Genomic DNA, 20213 nt, shown 5'->3' with positions numbered 1-20213 from the left:
CATGTTGTATATTAATGTTTATTGAATCACTCATGTAAGAATTCTCTCTTTATTAAAATCATTTGGGTTCTAAACTGATTATTTACAGACATAACCTCTTGTATCACCAATAGATTCCTACATCTCACAATAGTATCTACAGTTATTACACTATGTAACAACATTCATATTTTCAAGCTTTTTATATTAATTATTAATTCCAATTTGTTGAGAAAGAGAGCATGCTGGGAGCTCCAAGAACTGAAAAAGAAGGGGTAGGATGTCGACGTGGGGCTGGCCAGGCCACAACTAGAAAATACAAAATTGTCAGTCAAGAGAGGACGTGTATGTACAGCCCTCCCACCGCCAAAGAGGCAGAAAAAACCAAGCAAATGCACCTGGTGTCCTGAAAACCCAGAGAAATCAGCCCAGGGAGAAAGGCACCAAAAAGTGACATCTAACGGGAACCAGGGATCAGATTGAGGCAGCACATGGTGCTTCACTGAACCAGATCCCATCAGTTTCTGCAGAATTTAGGCTTTCATTCTACATGTTTAAGCGCTTATGGTTGTAAAGAAAAACTTCTGAATGTGACCCCCAAACCTGTGGCCGGCTTGAATCTGAAGCTGGAGAGACAAACTGTAGGGTCTCATCATGTAAGGTGCCAGGAACCCCTATTCATCACAAAGGGGGGGGGTAACTGAAATCTATTGATGACCATTTATATCTCAACACTGATTACCATTTCAGTTTCCCCTCCCCTATTCTGACAGCTGAAAGCTAACTTCTCCTCCTCCTCCCCCAGGCAAAAATCACTTCATATCTGAGAGAGAGGCTCTAAGGTCTGTCAAAAAGTTATGTTTCGTGGCAAGAAATTAATAAAACAAATGTAAAGAGCTATCTCTGTGTCCTGCAGAGACAGAGACTAGGAGTATGCAGCAGGAGGGCATGACCAGCTCCTTTAGAAGCTATGTCCTGTAGGAACATGGTACATGTCCAAAGGCGATCTAAGGAAATACAAATCCCTGGGGCTTTTGACACAGCAACCATGGAGATAGGAAGGCTAGGTGGAACCTCCCAGAGATAATTAGGAATCTACCCCCCTTCCTCCCCCAAACAGGAATTCTTATTAAAGACTTTTGTATAAGCATTAATGAAACCTCACCCTGTTGAGGTAATGGACTCTACCATGTGGGAGAGGCACGAATGGAGAGATCAGAAGGGGCATGTCTGAACCTGCAAACTGACCAAGTCACAGGGACGTTAAAAAGTGGGTCCAGGATACAGCAAGAGGGAGTTGGTATCTGACAGTGTGATGGTGACAGATTGGAGGAGAAATGTATGCTATCAACTTTTCTGTTTTCACTGTGACTAAGCTGAGATGGGTCAATCTGGAGATGTTAAGCAGTTTATTTTCTTTTGACACCATTTTTGCAGTGTTTTTAAATGACTCTTCTTTTTGTTAATATTATTGTTATATGGGTAAATCACATGCACGTCCCTGGAGAAACAAGAAATCTGTTATCTCCACGGAGAGGTACTGAATGGTACCGACACCCACCTCAGTCCTGGCCAAGGTACACAGACAAAGGCGTACGCTCCTTGACCTGTGTTGCCATCATGCTCTGGCAGGCAAATTCAAGGGGAGAAGCTGATGGATCAACTAGGAGCCAACAGTTGGCAGGCAGAGGTTGGTCACAGAGACCAGCACATGACTTCAGGTTAATGTAAATCCTGGATAAACAAGAGAATTCCTCTCCTCTCAAATTGACTGGCAGGACTTTGTGAGAGCGCAGAGAAAAGATTTTCCAAAATGTGGGAGAGGCAAAGGCACTGCTGGGCCACAAACAGCGGAGGAAAGTATGCCAGCTCTTGGTGTCTGGTTGGAAAAGTTATAGACAGATGCCAAAAGAGTTTTGAATCTCATGCTCCCCAACTCTGGGAGGTTTGCTTGGCACTGCACAGATGGGATCATCACTCTTACCCATCCATCCTCCCTCCCACGTTTGTTTCACCTGCCTATTAAGTTTTGCCTGAACCTAGGCTTGTAAATTCTCTGGGGCCGGGGCTGTTTTTTATTGTGTGACTGCACACGGCTCAGCCCAACAAGGCTCTCATCTGGCTGGTGCCTCCAGGTAACACAAACAACAACCGAGACACCATATTTTTCTACTGGAGTCTAGCCGTCTCCATGTGATCAGCAGTTCCAGGCAAAAGGAGTGGATTGGCAGTCGAAGTTGTGCTCTGTACATGGTCTGTTTGAGCTACGCAGGGCTGGTGTCATTCAGCACGGGAGCTATTCCTGGCTCCACAGACGGGGACAAGTGGGTAAGAGGAAACCAAAGACACTCCCCCACGTGCTCAGTTCGGGAGACATGGCTGGGGGAATGAAAGAGAGAAATCTCTCCCCTCTGAGCAGCAAGGAAGCAAGCATTACCTCAAGCCCTGCTTAGGTGCGGAGGGAGGGGAACTCCTTTAGTCCTCTCTGAGAGGATGGAACCAAACTCAGGACAAGGTTGGGAGGGTCTAGGGCACAGCCTGAGTTTGGTTCCATTCAATTTGGAAAGAGGGACCCCTGCCAGAGGGGCTGGTCAATTTATAGAGCATGGTCGCTGTTTGGTCCCCTCTCCTGGTGCTCATCCATTGGGGTGCCTGGGCGCTTGGTTCCTTTGCTCTGCTCTTTTGGGGGCTGTGGCGACAGTTCAGGATTTCCACTAAGATTTTAAGTGGGCAGGAGGTCACTAAATTGGAGCCACACAGGAGAATTTGAGAAGACATTCAGCTTCAGGGGAGTATTTGGAGTTTCATTATAGGCCGAGATAAAGGTGAGGAAGGTATATCTGGCTGTGAGATTGAGCCTTGAACCATTTCAGCTTAGTGGGAAACTTGGGGAAAAGCCAATTGTTATTGTGAAACTCCAGATGTTTCTGAAAAAGTCAGAAGCCCCCGATCCGCCCAGTGGGGCAGAGACTAGGCAGAAGCAGTTTGACACGGGCAGTGCTTAGCCCAGGGAGTTTGTGATGATGACAATGTTCAAGGAGATGCTCATCCAAGTGAAGAATTGTCTCAGAAAAACAAAATTAACATTCCCCTTGAGCATGTGAATACTTTGTAATTTTGAGGGTATTTACAGATCAAGTTCAGAGTACCAAAATGGCTACAAGCCAGAGAAAGGAAATAGGTACAAGGCCTTCACTGTGCTTTCCAAGTGGCAGGACAGCATCTGACCACAGAGAACCAGAGGGCCAGACATACATCTAGGTTAGAGGCACTTCAGTAAGTTCACCTTGCCCTCTCCCCAAGCCATGCTAAATTCAGTCCAGGGGAAAGGGAGTATGGCTCCATAGATGTCAGTAGCATGGTGCCTGCTTACACTAAGACTAGGTTGAGCCTACTGGGTCAACATTTGGAACTGGTGAGCACGTTAGTCTCATTAGCATGAGTCGCAGACAAGCAGTGAGGAAGACTAGAATCCTGGGACCAAGTGACTTTTCTCATCTCCCCTCCAGTCTATTTCTCATCCCTACATTCAGTATTTCAGGGTGCCAGGCGCAACCCCTCCAGTGCGCTGATGGCCATGCTGTGGGAGATGCTCCTCAGTTCAGGCATGGAACTGGTGGGCTACACTGCAGGGGGTTGTTTCTAGGGCTGTATGCTGGAGGAGTACACTCTGGTCCCTAGGGATTGGCCCAGGTGTGGTAAACTCTCTAACAGGCTACATCAGTCCTAATGCCCCAGCTAGTTCCATGAGGGCTCAGGAAGCTCACACACTCACTGTCCAGCACTACCATGACTGCAGTAGCCTGGGCTATTGCCATCATAGTAGTGGTGGTTATACAATGTTCAGGGTAGCAGGCACAGCACTAGTCTCTCCCATCCCTGGTGCTAGTACCAAAATGAGGCTAGAGGCTCACATGAAGCCATGTATGGTCTTTAGCTTTGTTCTGAAGCTCTTGTGTTATCCAGCTCCTTGGCAATATTGTTTGGAAACTTGGCACATTCACAACGTGTGGGAAGAAGGTGCCTGGTCTCTCTCTCTCACACTGTGGTTTGTAGAAACTCCCAGAGTTTAAAGTACATTCTTAAAAAGGAAAAAAAAATCTGTAAAAAAATATTCTCTGAGATGTAAGGACGTTTGTACTTTGCATTTTCTTGGCCACCTCCTCCTGTGTCACATGCCAGCTCCCCAGAGTGTCTGGTTCCAAAGGCAGTGGGACACCTTGTGTGTAGTTATGAAGTTCCAATGAGCAGCACTATCCACCTCTGTTCAGCTACCCAAGAGCATCACAGTCTGTTTGTCTGGGTCACAAATCAGTGACTTTGTTCTCCACAGCAGCTGCGATCTGCTGCAGTCGGTATCCCAGCTGCATCTTCTGGGCTGTTGGGTCTTCTTCCAAGGCTGTGATGATCTGCAACAAGACTCAGAGCTCACTGGCAACCTCCTTTGTGCACAGAATACTATTAGCAGCAGATTCTCCTGGCTGAGGGCAAGCCTCAACTCTGTTGCAGCTATGGGTATTGGGATCCACAGTGACAGTATGTCTCAGAGGGACCCCCTGCAGCCTTGTCATCCCAGTGGTAGTCCCCTCTGGGCACCCTATGTTTTCCTCTGTGCTATCACCCACTTCTCTCCCACAAACAATGCTCATCCCTTTTATTGTTTTTTTTTTTTAATAATTTTGTTTACCTACAGAAAAAAGTTATGCAAAAACCAAGGGGGGGTGCCAAAGGCAAAAAATCTTCATTTTAAAACAGCCAATAAAAACTGCTAAGTAATAATAGAGTAGTCACTTGACAGATCATTTCCTCTGTTGTTTGTAGTGTTACTGTAGCCATGCTGGTCCCAGCATATTAGGGTGAGGTAACATCTTTTATTGGGCCAATTTCTGATTGGTGAGAGAGACAAGCTTTCATACTTAAGCTCACCAAACAGAAGTTGGTCCAATAAAAGATATTACCTCACCCACCTTGTCTAACATCATTTCCTTAACAGTTAGACACATGGAAATGCATACTACTTACACTGAAAATGTAACAAAGTCATTATTCTCATTAAGTACAAAGAAATGCATGTTTCATTACAGCAAAACAGCCTTAACTCTTCCCCAAAGTAGATAATATTCTTTTATCAGTAATCTCAAATAACACAAAGCCCTCTGAGAAAGAAACAAAAATTAAATATGTAAACATTAAACAGTCTCAAATGTAAGTCCTCATGCATAATTTTCACCATACAAATCTATATTGTACACTTTACCTATTAAAATACACATAACAATATCAAGAAACTGCAATCTCAAATACTTCTATTGTTAATTAATAAATATTTTAACTGATCATATTTCCCTTTTAAGCTATGCCTTAAACTAAAATATTTAGATACCAAAAAAAAAAAATCAAGATAACAAAAACACATCAATATTGACAATCCCTGGGTGAGAGTGAAGGCTCTTTTGTTGTGACAAAATATACATTTCTTCCTATTTGATGAGGTCAATTAATCTGGCCTAGATTTTTAAATGTGTTTAGGCATTGCTGCACTCAGCACTGCACCACCTGATTTAGGAGTCTAAACCTCATTTTCAAAAGGGATTTAGACTCTAAGTACCTAAAGCATGTTTGAAAGTGAGATTTGAGCACTTCAGTCACCAAGTGTTGCAACACTGAGCGCAGTATTGCCTAGATACCTTTAAAAATATGGGCCTATGTACTATGAGGGCAGTGGAATATTTATGATGTCCTTAACTATTAATTTCTTTAATTTCTTTGTTCACAAATCCAACACGAGACAGGACTAGATGAACCTATGAAGGGCAAGCATAAGATAACGGCGGAGAGGGATGTGTCTGAAATCGCCCACTGAGGTAAGCCAACCAGTAAGCCAGAGCTGCACTCACCTGGTCATAGTACTTGTTGATGTATTTGTAGAGTTCATGCAGAGCCACCACGGAATTGAGTTCACCTGAGTAATTCTATGGTAATATAACAAACATATAATTAGCCAAAATCTCTGGGCAACACCAAGACAATTGTTCACCCAAATTCTGCTGCCCTGGGAGCTCAGTGGGTAAAGCTCCAGAAAGCCTCTAAAGCCAGCTTGGGAGCAAAGGCAAAGGGATTTAGAGAAAAACCTAGAAAGTAATAGTGGCACGCATGGATCACATTTAAGGGGAAAGGGAGAAGAGACCCAGTTGCTCCTGCACTCAGAAGCTTTAGCTACACTGGTCTTTTTCCCCCTAAAACTTTCCATTGGTGCTAGCAATGGTGTTGGGGCTAGCACAGACAAGACACCAGCAGCCACTGTTTTTTAACCGCCATGTGGTCTAGACCTCCTGTGAGCCAAGTCATGATGCAGTGGTTAAAATGTCTGGCCCCTGCCAACACTAACACTGGAATTCTAGTGGGATATTCTAGGGAAAAAGGCTAATGCAGACCCTGTGTCAGGGAGGCAGACTGCCCACCCTGTGGGACCCAATGGAAAATGCACTGATTTCTGAAATAAGTTGCTTTATTTACCCTTGACAGCTCAGCCAGGGCAGAGTTCATTTCCTGGTCACTGGCGGAGATGGTCTGGCGAATGTCCGCATAGTACCTACGCAATGGGAACGCATGGGCAGTTAATGTGGTATCTGCTCCTCTGCTGCCTCCTCCCCCTGCCAAACAACCCAGCTGTCCCCACCTGCTCACTCAGACTTTACCTTTCTACCATCTGCTTGTAGCGAGGAATGTCCCGGGCATAGAGCAGCTTGTTGATTGGCGAGTCCTTTAAAGGCCAGAAACAGATTGACAGGTTACAGAAACCAAGACCAGGGAGAGGAGACAAACGCCGGGTTCCCACGGGGGCAGGCAGCCTCTGTCCCTTCTCTACTCTCACAGAGGTGGACAGAACCTGTCCCTTCCCTACAAGATGTGCAGAGAAGAGGCAATCCCCTCCCGCAACAGGGGCAGGGAGGCCCTGCCCCAGGCTCCAGGTACCCACAAGGGTTGCCAGTTATGCAAACATTTCTCAACATGAGCACAGACTAGGGACCATTCCCTGCCACCTCCAGAGTGGGGAGTTCAAAATCTCACTGTGCTGCACACACTGGCTGCTTCACTTCACCTCCATGCTTACCCGCCCCAGCTTGTGGTCAGCAATAGTACAGGAATCCATGAAGGTCTGGGCAATGACCAGGAGCACAGCATCTACATTGTCCGATGTCTGCACATCAAACACAAACTGTGGATTTTTGATTATGTTGATCCAGAACCTGAGGGGCAGGCTGCAAAGAGGAAAGATGAGGAGAGGCAGAGATGAGTATCATGCCCTCAAAGAAGATACTACCCCTGCTTATTTCAAAGCACTTCAACATCAGCATGGAGTTCCCAATTCAGCTAGAACAGAAAGGTTCCCAAGCCACTGACAACTGGCCACAGAGATTAAATCTAATGGAAGACCCAGCGGCCAGTGCTGTGCATTCAGAAAAAGGCACAGATGAGCCTCTCAGAAAGCAGAATCCCTTTTGCTGTGAGAAGTTTAACTTTTATCACATCACATTCCCAGAAAAGCCATCCTGATAGGCTTGTCTCAAACCCAGAGTCTATGGACAGCCACATGCACATCAAAAGCTGCAGGCTGAGATCTGGAGCTGTGAGGGTTAATAAGGCCATTCTGCAAATCAGGAAACCCCATCTTACTGTACTGCTGAGTCACTAATCTCCTCTTTTACAAACACATCTCAAGATAGATCTAGGGTTGTGGTTCTCCAACTTTCCTAGTGCAGACCACATCTTTACAGAGATACTGTCTCTTGAGCACCTTCCCCATCTCACTCACCACCACTTAATGCCCTTCCTCGCATGCAGGGCAGTACGCCTGAATTTATAGCTGTCTTTAGTGCACTAAGTGCTTTGTCCTCTGAAGGAGAAATTACTTACCTGTTCAGTAACTTAAGTTCAACATATTTTGTCCCTATGAGTGCTCCACTAAGATTTGCACACCCTTGTGCGCTCCATTGAAGATTTTAGTTAGCAGAGTCTGTGCCTGCCTGTGATAGCCCTGTATTGAGAAGGGCTATCAAGGTGAACTGAGCCCGGATCGAATGACCAGTCACTCCCGGAGTAGGATCCACCTCGGAAGCTTCATAGCAAGCTAGCATACACCTGGATACCCACACACAGTCTCTGAGTTGAGCTCAGCTGGCCTCTCTTCCTATTAGCAAAGGAACCTGAAAGGCTTAGTTCTGCCAAGGTAAGTGCTTGCCTTACATCCAGAATATGGAGACTAACTTTTTCCCTCAAAGAACGAAGCTTTGGGTAAAAAACACGAAGTCAAATGTCCTGATTGACATGAAACTCTGAGGAGACCTTAGGCACGAAGAGAAGAAATATATCACCGTACGTGCAATGTGCCCAGTCATTTGATGGCATCATCATCAGCCAGGTGGAGATCTGGTAGCCCACCATCAAAATAAGTCAGCGAGCACTCATCAAGGATATACAACATAGTCTGATGTTTACCACAGCTGCATCGTGGGTCATTAAAAAAAAACATTTAAAGAGATTGCAGCGAATCACTGGCTGCACAGTTGCCCTGTCCTGTTCAAAACCAGTTCAGTGATGACCACAGATGCCTTGGCAGAAGAGAGGATGAAGGCATAGGATCACCTTACCATTGTAGAATTTAGTGATGATGGGGGAGGTGAGATTAGCAATCCCCTAGCTTGCCCATCATTCTGCCCGACGTGATGGCTACCATAAACGATGTTTTGAACAAGTAGCAGAGGAATGAATACGTAGCCATAGACTCAAAACGGAAGTTCCTTAAAGTGTTGTGAGAGAATTTGATGTGCACCTGTCACAATCTTTCACTGACAGCATATACCACCAAAGAGCTGAGAGAAACAAACTAAGCCTAAAACGACAAAGAAGCTACAAAAGCAGTGGGCACTACTCTGAACTGTCTCGAGACAAAGGTGGCTGAGAAGGAACTGGAGTGGTAGCGAGTTTGCGCCTCCCTATATATGCTCACAACAGAGCACGAGGATGTCTAGTGTCTAGGTGTGGACCTATAGACACTGCTAACTAAAATCTCCGATCGACAGTGCATGGGTGCACTCATCCTACAGTAGAGCACCAATAGGGACATATACTCAAAGAAGAACAAAGGTAGTTTCACACACACTACTCTACATTTCACCTCCCCCAATCCATCTCTCTCTTTCTCTCCAATGGAAATAGGAGCTGCCAGCACCATGTCACCACCAGCAAGTACTCCAGGGACCACAGTTTGGGATTCTCTGCTCTAGGGAAGTGTCAGGCTGCAACTTTGGCTCCATACCTATTTGTCTTCCAGATATGAATGGTCTCAGGATCCAGGATTCCATGATGCATTGCTTGGTCATCTAACAGGTCAAAGAAATATTTGACAGCCAGAGGGACAGGGCGGCTGGTGCTGAGGATTACCTGGAACAAGTCATCCACAAACTTCTGCAGGGTCCCCTGTGGACAAGCCAAACAAAGATAATGCAAAATGAATAGGAAGAATGTAAAAAAATATTTTAGCGCCTGGGTAGGGAAAAGGTTTTCATAGAATCCATGGCCAGAAGTGATCATTGTGATCACCTAGTCTGACCTCCTGTGTAACATAGGCCAGAGAACTTCCTCAATGTAATTCCTAGAGCAGATTTTATGGAAAAAAATCCAATCTTAATTTAAAAATTGCCAGTGATAGAGAATCCACTACAAGCCTTGGTAAACTGTTCCAATGGTTAATCACCCTCACGGTTAAAAATGTACACTTTTCAGTCTAGTTTCACCTTCCAGCCATTGGATTGTGTTAGACCTTTCTCTGATAGACTGAAGAGCCTAATATCACATATTTGTTCCCCATGTAAGTACTTATAGACTGTAATCAAGACGCCTTCTCTTTGTTAAGCCAAATAGACTCAAGGAGCTCAAGCTATCACTATAAGGCATGTTTTCTAATTATTTCATCATTTTTGTGGCTCTTCACTGAATCCTCTCCAATTTATCCACAGACTTCTTGAATTCTGGGCACTAGAACTGGACACAGTATTTCAGCAGCAGTCACACCAGTGACAAATATAGATGTAAAATAACCTCTCTTCTCCTACTCAAAATTCCCCTGTTTATGCATCCCAGGATCACATTAACCCTTTTGGCCACAGCGTTGCACTGGGAGCTCAGGTTCAGCTGATTATCCATCATGACCCCAAATCTTTTTCAGAGTCACTGTGTCCCAGGATAGTCCCCCATCTTATGAGTATGGCTCACATTCTTCGTTCCTTCACGTATATATTTACATTTAGCCACATTAAAATGCATGTTGTTTGCTTAAGCACAGCTTACCAACCAATCCAGATCACTCTGAATCAGTGACCTGTCCTCATGATTTACCATTCCCCAATTTTTTCGGAAATCTGAAAACCTCATCAGTAATGATTTTATGTTTTCTTCTAGGTCACCGATAAAAATTTTAAATAGCGTAGGGCCAAGAACTGATTCCTGCAGGATCCACTGGAAATACACCTACTCAATGACGATTCTCTATTTACAATTACATTTGGTGGCCTAAGAGCTAGCCATCTGTTAATCCATTTAATGTGTGCCATGTTAATTTTATATCTTTCTAGTTCCCCCCCAACCAATCAAAATGTCATGTGGTACCAAGTCTAACACTGTTACCTTTATCAACCAAACTTGTAATCTTATTAAAAAAAAATCAGATTTGTTTAAAAGGATCTATTTTCCATAAACTCATCTTGATTGGCATTAATTATATTACCCTCCTTCAATTCTTTCTTAATCTAGTCCTGTATCAGCAGCTCCATTTTCTTTCCTGGGAGCAACGTCAGACAGGCAGGCCTATAATTACCTGGATCATCCCTTTTGCTCTTTTTAAATACTGACATTCTTCCAGTCTTCTGGAACTTTCCCAGTGTTCCAAGTCTTACTGAAAAAAAAATCAACACTACCAGTCCATCGAGCTCCTCAGACACCTCTTTTAAAACCCTTGGATGCAAGTTATCTGGACCTACTCATTTAAATGTGTAATTTTAATAGCTGTTCTTTAACATCCTCCTGAGATACTTGTGGAATAGAAAGTGTTATCATATGATATGACATCATCTGTTTTTTCCCCCAATACAGAACAAAAATGTGTTATTGAACACTGCTTCCTTTTCTGGATTACTAGTCATAATTCTACCATTTCCATCTAGTAATACCATTGTTATGATTCTTTTTGTTCCTAATATACTTAAAAAACTCCTTACTGTCCTTAACTCTGCTGGCCATAGATTTTTCCTCATGTCCCTTTGCTTCTCTTGTCAGTTTTCTACAAGTCCCAGCTTTTGATTTATATTCATTACTATCAATTTCCCCTTTCTTCCATTTGCTATATATTATTGTTTAATTTTTTATAGCTGCCTTCACTTCCCCTCTAAACCTAGTCAATTCTTTAACTAGTACAGGCTTCTTCCTTGACTGTGGCTTTTGAGCATCTAGTAAAGTGTTCTTAAGCAATTCCCAATTATTCCCATTTTTCTGATTAAATTCTTCCATCCCAATTGATTTGGCTCAATTGTTTTCAGCTCATTGCAGGTCACTTCCCTTCATTCAGAAGTAGCCCTCCCATCAAATCAGAACCAGATTATATGCAAGGGGAATATTAAACTTGATCCTCAAATGGCTGGGAAACCAGAGGAAGTGTCTGAGGGTGGGTAAAGTGAGCAGAACCATGATAGGAAGAAATCAGAGATGGCCCATAACAAAAGTAACCAGCAAGATGGTGCAGTCCACAGGGCCGGCGCAACCCATTAGGCGACCGCTACAATTTGGGGGGCAGCGATCGTGGCGGTATTTCGGTGGCGGCACCTTCCGCCGCCTCTGTGGGGGGCGGCATTTCGGGATGGGACCTAAGGCGGCAGAAAAGCTGGCGGCGCTCCTGACAGTCCACATGCTGAAGCCTGCTCATAGGTCAAGCTGAATAAGGAGGGGAAAGGGTCCTTCTTCAGATGCAACGAGGAGAGGATTTTCCATACTATGGTCTGAGTGAAATCCAGACTGAACTCAGTAAAGACGACTGTTATTGGGGAAAGGATGAGGGAGGGGAAAAAAAAATCAGGATTCTTTGCTGAGCATGTCTTTATTTCTGTAAGCTAAGAACAAGGAAACACAACCTTCCACAACTGGGTGCACGTGAGGAAGGGTGGACTTGTGTTTAAGGCACTGGACAGACTCAAGAGATTATTTTCCCAGCCATGTCACAGAATCCCTGTGCAAGACACTAGTCTCACTGTGTCTCATGTAGCCAATGATTTTAGTTTATTGTTCATTTATTGTGCGATGTTACGATTAACTAAAATATCATATATAATCATTGTATGCCAAATAGATTTAAATTGTAGAATTATAGAAATATAAGATTGATCAGTAGTCAGAAGGGATAATTATGTATTAGGTATCTAAGTAAGTAGGGCTGAAATGTAAGGCCTACAGGGTGAGGCCTGTGAGATTTTAGCTTAGCCATACTAGGCCATAGACTTAAGAAATGCTTGACATAAATAAGTGACCAAAGAATGACCCTATGCCACAAGATTATAGGAAAAGATGTACCAATAGTGTGAAAAATTAACAGTAAGAGTAATTTTTTTGCTTACAAGATACCTGGTAATCACATTTTTCTAACACATGCCCTAACTGCAGGTACACTATGTGCATAAATGCTAATGAGATATAGTCAAAATCACATTATAAAAAAGAGGGTGCCCAGATTAGGAAAATTAAGATTCCTAGAGGAAACTCCAGCAGGAACCATCCCTCTACTGCTGATCAATTAGCAAGGCAGCCATCAGAACTTAAGAATATCATTAAGAATGCGAGTATGAGAGCCACCAGAGCTGAACCCACGGTAGAGTAATACTGCATTACAAAATTCACTTTAAATGAAATAAAAAAGGCTACACTCAGTTCCCATCTACAAAGAATGGTCACTTACCTTCAATGAGAGGCTGTTGTCCACATGGATCCCACTGTAGGTACGCATGTGCCCCATGAATTGGAGATCAGAACATTTGAACAGAAGTGTCTGTTCAACTATGCCTGCACCATTCGTGTCCTCGTGCCCCGGTCTCCCACCCGAGGCCATCAAGGGCAGAGCAGCTACAACCATCACTCAGTTCTGTCACTAATTCAGAATGGCAGGAAAAAAGGCTAGCAAAAAGCAGGGCTGGAGGGCGGGCCTTGGGATCTGGGAGGATGACATGTCAAAGCAGTCAGATAAGTAACTGTTTTCAGTTCAAGTACACGTCCATGTGGATCTCTTCCTAGGTGACTGATGAGCAGTGGCCCATCTGGAAGGTGACACTGAGGCGTCCAAACTGACACTGACTGAACCTTGACTGTGATGCTACCTAACAAATCTGGCATCTCATCTTGCCCCAGGTCAAGGGCATAGTGGTTAACAGCAGCACGGGGCTGACTCCATGTAGCTGCCTTGTTGGGTTCAGATAGCTGAAGAAGGCAGAAGAGGCAGCCTGTGTTCTACTGGAATGAGCTCTGATGTTTGAAGGGTAGCAGCCAGGTGATAGCCGATTGAAATACACCGGGTAATCCACGGAAGTATTCTCTGGGAGACGGCCTGCCCCTGAGAGGCACCAGAGATGGCAACAAGACAAGGAGTCTGTCTGAAGGGCTTTGTCCTTTTCCGATAACAGAACAAGGCTCGTGAAACATCCCAGGTGTGAAGTTAGTTTGTCCCTGGAGAGGAATGGGGTTTGGAAAAGAAAGCAGGAGATTAAGAGATTCATTTCAGAGGAGGTCTGACAACTTTAGGAAAAACTGGGAATGACGTGTCACCACTGCCTTCTGGAATGTTGAGTAAGGAGGGTCAGCCATGAGCAATGCAAATTCACTAACCCATCTGGCTGATGTTATGGTGAGCAAAAAGGCGGTCCTGAGAGTAAGGTGCTATAAAGAGCACACAGAGAGAGGTTCAAAGGAGGCTCCATGGGGCTTGTAAAGACAATATTAAGATCCCAGGTCAGAGGGGGTTCTCTGACTGGTGGATAAGCAAGTAGAAATCTAGATACTGTGGGATACAGAAAAAAAAAAAAAGAACATGACTACATGGGTGAGGGGTATGCTGAGATTGCTGCAAGATGGACTTCGAATGAGCTGAACAAGCATCCAGAGTGTTTCAAAAATGCAGAATATAAATCGAGGATTTTAGGTACCGAGGCTTTCAATGGTTCATGGTTGTGTTGGGCTACCCAAAATTAAAAATCCTTTCCATTTAAAGGAGTAAATCTTCCTCATGGAGAACTTTCTTCTTTGCAGTAGGATATCTTGTAGCGCAATCTGTCAGTAGCACTCAGACAGCCTGGATATTGGCTGATTGATACAATGATTTGTTATCTGGTTGAAGTATCTGACCTTGGTTTTGTGATACTAGGGTGAAGCTCTATAGAGCTCCACTCATGGTTGGCAATGGATTTTCTCTAAATCATTGCTGGCTCCTGGAAGATGAAGAGCTATTGGGGTTATCCTGTGTTGACATTTCTTTTCATCCCACAACATCTTTACAGGCATGGGGAGCAGTATAGTGTCACAATTCATTCTTGTCCATGGCTTGTTCCTCCATTAAGCCCAGCATCGTCACATCCCTATGTATGGTGTCCCTCCATCTAGTTGGTGGTTGGCCTCTAGTTTGGATTGACCTTGGTTGGGTTTGCATTATCATCTTTGGCATCCTGTCATGTTTTTCTTCTGCAGTTTCTTTACCATCATCTCTTTTTGATTGCAGCCAATCCCATACCCTGATTTCACATTCTACTCTCCTAATTTCTTCATGTGTCTTTAAATCATTCCACTTTAAACCTGCTCATCTTTTGAAGAACTCTCCTCTCCACTACATCCAGCCTTCTGATGTCTGTTTAATTTAATACAGCTGCTTCCAGACCATAAGGTAATACTGTTAGTATACTGGTGTGATAAATTTTCACTGGGGTACCAAAAGTAGTGATTTTAGAAGGATAAAGGAGTTTGAGGCGCAAGTGGTGTTCTCGTCCATCCTCCCTGTGCAAGGAAAAGGCCTGGGTAGAGACCGTCAAATTGTGGAAGTCAACGAATGGCTACGCAGGTGGTTACGGAGAGAAGGCTTTGGATTCTTCGACCATGGGATGGTGTTCCAAGAAGGAGGAGTGCTAGGCAGAGACGGGCTCCACCTAACAAAGAGAGGGAAGAGAATCTTCGCCAGCAGGCTGGCTAACCTAGCGAGGAGGGGTTTAAACTAGGTTCACTGGGGGAAGGAGACCGAAGCCCTGAGGTAAGTGGGGAAATGGGATCCTGGGAGGAAGCACAAGCAGGAGAGCGCAAGAGGGGAGGACTCCTGTCTCATACTGAGAAAGAGGGACGATGGATGAGTTATCTTAAGTGCCTATACACAAATGCAAGAAGCCTGGGAAACAAGCAGGGAGAACTGGAAGTCCTGGCACAGTCAGGGAACTATGATGCGATGGGAATAACAGAGACTGGTGGGATAACTCACATGACTGGAGTACTATCATGGATGGATATAAACTGTTCAGGAAGGACAGGCAGGGCAGAAAAGGTGGGGGAGTTACGTTGTATGTAAGAGAGGAGTATAACTGCTCAGAGCTCCGGTATGAAACTGCAGAAAAACCTGAGAGTCTCTGGATAAAGTTGAGAAGTGTGAGCAACAAGGGTGATGTCGTGGTTTGAGTCTGCTATAGACCACCAGACCAGGGGGATGAGGTGGACGAGGCTTTCTTCTGGCAACTAGCAGAAGTTGCTAGATCACAGGCCCTGGTTCTCATGGGAGACTTTAATCACCCTGATATCTACTGGGAGAGCAATACAGCGGTGCACAGACAATCCAGGAAGTTTTTGGAAAGTGAAGGGGACAATTTCCTGGTGCAAGTGCTGGAGGAACCAACTAGGGGCAGAGCTTTTCTTGACCTGCTGCTCACAAACAGGGAAGAATTAGTAGGGGAAGCAAAAGTGGACGGGAACCTGGGAGGCAGTGACCATGAGATGGTTGAGTTCAGGATCCTAACACAAGGAAGAAAGGAGAGCAGCAGAATATGGACCCTGGACTTCAGAAAAGCAGACTTTGACTCCCTCAGGGAACAGATGGGCAGGATCCCCTGGAAGAATAACATGAAGGGCAAAGGGGTTCAGGAGAGCTGGCTGTATTTTAAAGAATCCTTATTGCGGTTGCAGGAACAAACCATCCCGATGTGAGAAAGAATAGTAAATATGGCAGGCGACCAGCTTGGCTAAACAGTGAAATCCTTGCTGATCTTAAACACAAAAAAAGAAGCTCACAAGAAGTGGAAGATTGGACAGATGACCAGGGAGGAGTATAAAAATATTGCTCAGGCATGCAGGAGTGAAATCAGGGAGGCCAAATCACACTTGGAGTTGCAGCTAGCAAGGGATGTTAAGAGTAACAAGAAGGGTTTCTTCAGGTATGTTATCAACAAGAAGAAAGTCAAGGAAAGTGTGGGCCCCTTACTGAATGAGAGAGGCAACCTAGTGACCGAGGATCTGGAAAAAGCTAATGTACTCAATGATTTTTTTTGCCTCTGTCTTCACGAACTAGGTCAGCTCCCAGACTGCTGCACTGGGCAGCACAGTATGGGGAGAAGGTGACCAGCCCTCTGTGGAGAAAGAAGTGGTTCGGGACTTGTCAAGGCTGCTTCCCCACTGTGAACTTTAGGGTACAAATGTGGGGGCCTGCATGAAAACTGCTAAGCTTAACTACCAGCTTAGATCTGGTCTGCTGCCACCATTCCCAAGTGGATTCCCTTCCCTGGGAAGCCTTGAGAAACTCTTTACCAATTCCCTGGAGAATACAGATCCAAACCCCTTGGATCTTAAAACAAGGAGAAATTAACCATTCCCCTCCTTCCTCCCACCAACTCCTGGTGGATCAAGATCCAAACCCCTTGGATCTTAAAACAAGGAGAAATCAATCAGGTTCTTAAAAAGAAGGCTTTTAATTAAAGAAAAAAGGTAAAAATCATCTCTGTAAAATCAGTATGGAAAATAACTTTACAGGGTAATCAAAGTTAAAGAGCTCAGAGGACCCCCCTCTAGCCTCAGGTTCAAAGTACAGCAAACAGAGAGAAACACTCTAGTAAAAGGTACATTTACAAGTTGAGAAAACAAAGGAAAACTAACACGCCTTGCCTGGCTATTTACTTACAAGTTTGAAATAGGAGAGACTTGTTTAGAAAGATGTGGAGAACCTGGATTGATGTCTGGTCCCTCTCAGTCCCAAGAGCGAACGACTTCCCAAACAAAGAGCACAAAGAAAAGCCTTCCCCCCTCCCCCCCCCCCAAGATTTGAAAGTATCTTGTCCCCTTATTGGTCCTTTGGGTCAGGTGTCAGCCAGGTTACCCGAGCTTCTTAACCCTTTACAGGTAAAAGGATTTTGGAGTCTCTGGCCAGGAGGGATTTTATAGTACTGTACACAGGAGAGCTGTTACCCCTCCCTTTTATAGTTATGACAGGACTATTTAGAAAAATTGGACGTGCACAAGTCCATGGGGCCAGATGCACTGCATCCGAGGGTGCTAAAGGAGTTGGCGGATGAGTTTGCAGAGCCATTGGCCATTATTTTTGAAAACTCATGGCGATCGGGGGAGGTCCCGGATGACTGGAAAAAAGCTAATGTAGTGCCCATCTTTAAAAAAGGGAAGAAGGAAGATCCAGGGAACTACAGGCCAGTCAGCCTCACCTCAGTCCCTGGAAAAACCATCCCGATGTGTAGAAAGAATAGTAAATATGGCAGGCAACCAGCCTGGCTAAACAATGAAATCCTTGCTGATCTTAAACGCACAAAAGAAGCTTACAAGAAGTGGAAGATTGGACAAATGACCAGGGAGGAGTATAAAAATATTGCTCAGGCATGCAGGAGTGAAATCAGGAAGGCCAAATCACACTTGGAGTTGCAGCTAGCAAGAGATGTTAAGAGTAACAAGAAGGGTTTCTTCAGGTACGTTAGCAACAAGAAGAAAGTCAAGGAAAGTGTGGACCCCTTACTGAATGAGGGAGCAACCTAGTGACCGAGGATGTGGAAAAAGCTAACGTACTCAATGCTTTTTTTGCCTCTGTCTTCACAAACAAGGTCAGCTCCCAGACTGCTGCACTGGGCAGCACAATATGGTGAGAAGGTGACCAGCCCTCTGTGGAGAAAGAAGTGGTTCGGGACTATTTAGAAAAACTGGACGTGCACAAGTCCATGGGGCCGGATGCGCTGCATCCGAGGGTGCTAAAGGAGTTGGCGGGTGAGATTGCAGAGCCATTATTTTTGAAAACTCATGGCGATCGGGGGAGGTCCCAGATGACTGGAAAAAGGCTAATGTAGTGCCCATCTTTAAAAAAGGGAAGAAGGAGGATCCGGGGAACTACAGGCCAGTCAGCCTCACCTCAGTCCCCGGAAAAATCATGGAGCAGGTCCTCAAGGAATCAATTATGAAACACTTAGGGGAGAGGAAAGTGATCAGGAACAGTCAGCATGGATTCACCAAGGGGAAGTCGTGCCTGACTAACCTAATTGCCTTCTATGATGAGATAACTGGCTCTGTGGATGAGGGGAAAGCAGTGGATGTGTTATTCCTTGACTTCAGCAAAGCTTTTGATACGGTCTCCCACAGTATTCTTGCCAGCAAGTTAAAGAAGTATGGGCTGGATGAATGGACTGTAAGGTGGATAGAAAGCTGGCTAGATCGTTGGGCTCAACGGGTAGTGATCAATGGCTCCATGTCTAGTTGGCAGCCGGTTTCAAGCGGAGTGCCCCAGGGGTCGGTCTTGGGGCTGGTTTTGTTTAATATCTTTATTAATGATCTGGAAGATGGTGTGGACTGCACTCTCAGCAAGTTTGCAGATGACACTAAACTAGGAGGCGTGGTAGATACACTAGAGGATAGGGATCAGATACAGAGGGACCTAGACAAATTAGAGGATTGGGCCAAAAGAAACCTGATGAGATTCAACAAGGACAAGTGCAGAGTCCTGCACTTAGGACGGAAAAATCCCATGCACTGCTACAGACTAGGGACCGAATGGCTAGGTAGCAGTTCTGCAGAAAAGGACCTAGGGGTCACAGTGGACGAGAAGCTGGATATGAGTCAACAGTGTGCTCTTGTTGCCAAGAAGGCAAACGGCATTTTGGGCTGTATAAGTAGGGGCATTGCCAGTAGATCGAGGAACGTGATCGTTCCCCTTTATTCGACATTGGTGAGGCCTCATCTGGAGTAGTGTGTCCAGTTTTGGGCCCCACACTACAAGAAGGATGTGGAAAAATTGGAAAGAGTTCAGCAGAGGGCAACAAAAATGATTAGGGGTCTGGAGCACATGACTTATGAGGAGAGGCTGAGGGAACTGGGATTGTTTAGTCTCCAGAAGAGAAGAATGAGGGGGGGATTTGATAGCAGCCTTCAACTACCTGAAGGGGAGTTCCAAAGAGGATGGAGCTCGGCTGTTCTCAGTGGCACCAGATGACAAAACAAGGAGTAATGGTCTCAAGTTGCAGTGGGGGAGGTCTAGGTTGGATATTAGGAAACACTATTTCACTAGGAGGGTGCTGAAGCACTGGAATGGGTTACCTAGGGAGGTGGTGGAAACTCCTTTCTTAGAGGTTTTTAAGGTCAGGCTTGACAAAGCCCTGGCTGGGATGATTTAGTTGGGAATTGGTCCTGCTTTGAGCAGGGGGTTGGACTACCCTGTTTCCCCGAAAATAAGACAGTGTCTTATATTAATTTTTGCTCCCAAAGATGCGCTAGGTCTTATTTTCAGGGGATGTCTTATTTTTCAGAAATGAAAAATGCCTTATTATCGGTGGATGCCTTATTATCGGGGAGGTCTTATTATCGGGGGGATGCCTTATATTACAACGAGAGGCAAAACTGTAAGTAGGCCTTATTTTCGGAGGATGTCTTATTTTCGGGGAAACAGGGTAGATGACCTCCTGAGGTCCCTTCCAACCCTGATATTCTATGATTCTAGTCATCCATAATTCTGTCAGTTTCTATGCAGTACCTGTGGCTAAGGCACATCTCCTTTTAACAGGTTTCAGAGTAACAGCCGTGTTAGTCTGTATCCGCAAAAAGAAGAACAGGAGTACTTGTGGCACCTTAGAGACTAACAAATTTATTAGAGCATAAGCTTTCGTGGACTACAGCCCACTTCTTCGGATGCATAT

At 44.8% G+C, this 20213-nt stretch overlaps 1 protein-coding gene across 11 annotated transcripts in view; it reads right to left on the bottom strand.

Annotated features, from left to right (window-relative positions):
* Positions 1 to 20213, bottom strand: part of PLXNB1 (plexin B1) — a 211514-nt gene continuing 191301 nt past the window's right edge. For all 11 annotated transcript variants that reach the window (XM_034775817.1, XM_034775825.1, XM_034775826.1 and 8 more), the window contains 6 exons: positions 9299 to 9459; positions 7094 to 7241; positions 6678 to 6742; positions 6496 to 6571; positions 5877 to 5951; positions 1 to 4388 (listed from right to left, as the gene is read on the bottom strand). In XM_034775817.1, coding sequence (XP_034631708.1) covers positions 4284 to 4388; positions 5877 to 5951; positions 6496 to 6571; positions 6678 to 6742; positions 7094 to 7241; positions 9299 to 9459 — 630 coding nt within the window. In that variant the 3' untranslated portion in view covers positions 1 to 4283. The remainder of the gene's footprint in view (positions 4389 to 5876; positions 5952 to 6495; positions 6572 to 6677; positions 6743 to 7093; positions 7242 to 9298; positions 9460 to 20213) is intronic.

Source organism: Trachemys scripta, chromosome 7, assembly GCF_013100865.1.
Source record: "Trachemys scripta elegans isolate TJP31775 chromosome 7, CAS_Tse_1.0, whole genome shotgun sequence".
In the NCBI taxonomy this organism is placed as follows: domain Eukaryota; kingdom Metazoa; phylum Chordata; order Testudines; family Emydidae; genus Trachemys; species Trachemys scripta.
The sequence above is the reverse complement of the archived record's forward strand: the minus strand, read 5'-3'. Positions and strand labels throughout refer to the sequence as shown.